The sequence below is a fragment of the Apis dorsata genome, unplaced genomic scaffold, assembly GCF_000469605.1.
Source record: "Apis dorsata unplaced genomic scaffold, Apis dorsata 1.3 scaffold_92, whole genome shotgun sequence".
In the NCBI taxonomy this organism is placed as follows: domain Eukaryota; kingdom Metazoa; phylum Arthropoda; class Insecta; order Hymenoptera; family Apidae; genus Apis; species Apis dorsata.
Window position 1 is genome coordinate 603,313 of NW_006263390.1, and position 4,837 is coordinate 608,149.

A 4,837-nucleotide genomic window follows, 5' to 3' on the forward strand; every position below is an offset into this window, starting at 1 on the left:
CATAGTCCTCCGACAAAATAGTCCCCGTTTTGCTTACGTTTTTCTCCGGACTATTGGAACCGTCTTGTCTGTATTTTGGGGGATGAGCATCTATTTCAAAGCGAGGGATACAATCAATAATCGCGAATGAACGTCGTTCAAACTCGTCGTGCAATCATTCTAAAGATCACTCTAAACTACGGTATGGGGCCATTCAAAACTACAAACCTTTGCATGGACAGGGATAATTTTTCCACGATGCAGCTTGGAAGTGTAAACGATTATATAACTTAGTATCTTTCGTATAACATAAAAAAAAAAAAAAAAAGAGGGGAAATTCGTGCGAGATATTTGGAAAGTGAAATATATATACGATTATATTGTAAAAAAAATACAATGGAGCTAAATTTTTATATAAACAAAACAAGTCTCTTTGTTCGACATACTATCACGAATATCGAGAGAAGCTAAAGGAAAAACGTTCGTTCGCAATTCAACATTGAAATTGTTCGAAATTTAAAAAATGCGAAAAGAGAATAAAAAAAAAAAAAAAAAAAAATCGAAAATAATTTATTCATGAAGCATGCCCGTCTTTACGGCTGCTTAAATATTTCGAGCAAAATGCTTCTGCACATACATACCTTTTCTGTTCCACAACGAGGTATTGGTTCCAGTGACAAGTCTGCAATAACCGTCGATCAAATCCGCCAGACTTTCCGCTTGGTCTAGACTCGAGCACGTGATACTAAGCGTTTCAGCAGCTCCGGCTATTCTTAATTTAATACAGGCTTTTGCGTGTTCCTTGCAATCGGATACCAACGTTTGGATAGATTGTATCTGGGAGAATTCCGCGATTCTCGTTGGCTACAAAAAAAAAAAAAATACGATGACACGTAAAAGAAAACACGTACAGAAAGTTGTTTAAGAAAGTTGCTTAATACTGACCACCGTCCCACCTCTATGAGCCATATAAGATATGCCTAAATCTGGTCCAATGACTAGTTCTACGGGTATAGACCAGCTCGACTGTCAGAAAAAAAAAAAAAAAATTTAAACAACGAATTGATCAATTTTCTTAATTTATCAAAACTGAATCTCACCCCCAAAGCGCATATAAACCTCTCCTGATCGAATCTATAATGAGCACGCAGAAGATCGAAGAACTTGAACATGCATTCTAGCTCCGACAATACCGCAACCTTTTTAAAGTGTTGTTGTATTAGCTTGCGCAACGCCTTTGGTTTCATTCCATTCAACACGGATCGTGGTAAAAATTTGTGCAGGCCGACCTGTGAATCGAACGTGACGATATTTTTAAACGAAACTTGGAAATTGTCAAAAAGTTTTTAAGGATATTTTTTTTTTTTTTTTTTTCTGTGTATCCATACCTCTCGTTCCAGGTACTCGAGATTGCTCTTCTTGTCGAGAGCGATCTGTTGCATGTCTTTGAAAAAGTAGCGAATTTCTAGACAACACAATTGCACCGCCACGTCCTGATCGAGAGCCGCGTGATTCGCGCACAGATAATCGTTTCGAACCTATAGTACAAACAATTTGATTTATATTCGTTCAACGTATATATATACATTAGAAAATCGAGGTATAAAAATAGATTTCGAAGAAGATACCTGATCGTAATAATAATAGAAGGTCACTTTGTCCTTCTCGTACAGATCGTTGAGATTCTGTGGCAAGTATCGTACTCTCAGTTCATACCTCCATTCGCAATGAGGATGTTTCTTTTCGTACTTTTCTTGAACCTGATTATAATAATAATGAACGATTATTGGCGTTGAATTTCGAAAAAAAAAAGAAAAAGAAAAAAAAATACCTGATACATGGTCGTGTCCTGATGCAACCAGTAACTCTCCCCCGATCCAGGATGATGCAGTCTCATGGCGTAAAGGTTATGATAGTGTCTGGTTCCAACCGCTAGCCGACTAGTCACCAAAGTGATGATACCTTTCACATCGATCGCATCACCGAATTTAACAACGTTGAAACCACCTAAAAATCGATCGAATAATTGTTATCAATAATATACACTCTTGCTTGAAGCAATTCTCTCGAAAAAATGTTTGTTCCGTTTCGATCACTTTGATTATCATTTCACTCGAGAGAGAAAAAATGGAGACCGTTACCGTTAGGCAGATGGACTTTCAAAGTCGCCTTATCCATGGGGGTGGGTGATCCATGGGGTGGTGTATTTCTTCCGCCTCCACTTCCCTGCACGCCGCCGCCGCCTCCGCCCCCACCGCCACCGCCTCCACCAGCTCCATCTCCTACGCCAGTGCTCATCCCCTCATGGCTGCGCGAAAAGGAAAATGACCGTTACCACAATCGTCTCGATACACATCGATAAAATCTCGCTCGATAACCGAATAACAGCAATTGCAAAACGAACGACGAGTAATTTTATTAAGAGAAATTTCAATTTTTGTTATTTCGTCGTCCATTTACAGGAGAGAGAGAGAGAGGGGTACACACAGTTCGCGACAATATACTTACACGGAACAATTACAAATACGATCGTATGCAGCTGTTCTTCGCGCGTTACAAAAACATAAAAGTATACTCGCGATACATTCGTTAATTACCATTTTCGTCGAGAGATCTGGTTTTTCCCGAGGTTTCACTCTCGGAAATGATGAGAAACGACTAGATACTTTGACGACTTTCAATTCTTATCGTTAAGATTAAAATTTGCACGATAACATCCTCCATATCCATGGTTATATTGAATCACGCGAGCTTCATCGATGAATCGGCATGTATAGACCGCATATCGTTCACATTTTTCCGAAGAAAGGTTCCACCGATGACGCTACAGGATGAGCTAACAAAATGCCAGATACGATAAATTAGTTGGGTCGTGGTTCCCGTCGATCGAGAAAGAAAAATCCTCTCGTCTTTTTCCCTCCTAAACGTATCCAGCGATGGCGAGGATAGATTATGCACTGTTGCCGCGATAGAAATTTCGCGTAGCGTGAACGAAACGCGACGAAAAGTTGTGAAAAGGAGACTGCGCACGTGTTCAAGTAACGTATATACGCGCGTCTACTTCTTCCCTTTCCACTCGTATCAATTCACTGTGCTCGAGTCGCATGCATCCCAAAGAGAACGAAGAGGAATTCAAGAAAGGAGTTGGTGTTTCGATCAGAGATGGACTTTTGTTCTCACTTTTGTTGTTGTGTTATTAAGATTATTTCAATTTCGAGCGATGAAAAGGGGGCATTGAAAAACACATTGAGGATCCCTGCGGGAATGAATGGCAACATCGTCGCATCGCTCGAAATCGTCTCTGGCCTCCTCTTTGCTCGAAAAGTTGACGAGCCGTGTGCTCGCATCGTGTGCTATTAATGCAAATGTATATTACGAGCGTCGTCCGGCTAAGGAATGCCGTCGTCGGTCAGGGACGAGACGTTTACGCAGGGAACCACCGGCTATTCGACTTTGTCCATTGCAACTACGCGCGCGATGCGTGCAATCCCATTCCACACAGAGATTTTTTTAACGAAGTAGAACGGGTGGTCGAAGTAACGAAGTAAGCAAGTTGTGCAACCGGCGTGGTTGATTAAATAGCATTATTGGCGCGACGTCGCCGTCGCGAGAAGAGGTGGCAATCTCTTTGAAATCGAGATGTAACGAGGGACACGTGACCAGTTTTCGGAACACGCGATCAATATTCATTTCTCCTGGACTATTCGTCTTCGTGGCTGGCTAAATCGGGCGGAATTAATTCAATTGTACGCGACAATATTAAATAACTTCTAATCTCGTTAATTGCGCGCCAAAACGATCAGAAATCTTCGTCACTTATAATTATGATATATCTTTGTTTAACGCAACGAAGACTTAGCCTTTTTCCATAGAAGCTAAAGAAGAAAACGAGGGGAAGTTTCGATCCCGTGTTTTCCAGGGAGAACGAAACCCTCGAGTCGTTTCTATTGACGAAGGGTGCAAAGATAAAAGAAAAAAAAAGCAAGGAGAGAGAGAGAGGACGAAGCTTGTCCCTGACCCGACACGGACCGGCTCGGCTCGGCTCGACTCGCCGTGATCGGAACCACCACGCACCTGCGACTGTCGCCCACGCACTTTACCTTTCACTATTACTTTCTCTATTGCGCTCTTGCATCGTCACAGCCGCGTAACGAGGCTCGCTTACCTCTGCTTACCTTCGTTACGCGAGCTGCGAAAACTCGCGATCCTCGCTTCCTCGTTTCCCCCTATTTCGCCTTGAAAACATTATATTATTAATCGCGTTTCGATTTTACCTTCTTGGACGAGACACCCTGTGAAATTTCCACGTGCCCAACGTGTCAGGGGTGTAGTAGGTATGGCTGCATCTCAGCTGGCCCAACGAGCACAGTAAACCACCTCCCCCGTTCTTTCTCTTCCATCGTTTGCCCCCCCTCGGGCAAGCTTTGTCCCTTTGCCCNAACAACATCTCCTTCGGATCTTTGCCCACCGATTCCAAGTTTTCACCTCGACAACTCGGCCACGAGATCCCACCGGCCTTTCGCTCCACCAGTTCCAACATTATCTCCTTTTATTCCTAAATATTTGGGGGAGGGGGTCGGGGGGAGGAAGAGAGGGAAAAATCGCCTATCGTCGATCGAGACGAATGATAATTAAAGAAAATTTGCTCGATCGACGATCGATCCCCATGGTCATAGTCGTTGTCCGGGTATCCGTTTCCTCTCCGCTTTCCTTCATCCACCGGTAACTCGATTCCTTCGAAGCGCACAACACCGTGTCCACTCGATTCTCTCGTGATCGATGCAAGGCGAATCGAGACGCCGTGTCGAAACGATCGCATGGGTCTCGTTTTACCAAATTGAATTACATCTGGCCGGGG

The 4,837-nt window shown here is 43.1% G+C and overlaps 1 protein-coding gene across 1 annotated transcript in view; it reads right to left on the minus strand.

Annotated features, from left to right (window-relative positions):
* LOC102674997 (focal adhesion kinase 1-like) overlaps positions 1-4,822 on the minus strand; it is a 9,972-nt gene extending 5,150 nt beyond the window's left edge. Inside the window, exons 1-10 of the mRNA XM_031508599.1 lie at positions 4,254-4,822; positions 2,121-2,287; positions 1,811-1,986; positions 1,608-1,739; positions 1,368-1,517; positions 1,080-1,268; positions 925-1,005; positions 621-843; positions 208-243; positions 2-90 (exon numbers count right to left, since the gene is read on the minus strand). Of these exons, the coding sequence (XP_031364459.1) occupies positions 2-90; positions 208-243; positions 621-843; positions 925-1,005; positions 1,080-1,268; positions 1,368-1,517; positions 1,608-1,739; positions 1,811-1,986; positions 2,121-2,287; positions 4,254-4,519 (1,509 nt within the window). The 5' untranslated portion in view covers positions 4,520-4,822. The remainder of the gene's footprint in view (position 1; positions 91-207; positions 244-620; positions 844-924; positions 1,006-1,079; positions 1,269-1,367; positions 1,518-1,607; positions 1,740-1,810; positions 1,987-2,120; positions 2,288-4,253) is intronic.
* Positions 4,823-4,837: the final 15 nt, after the last annotated feature.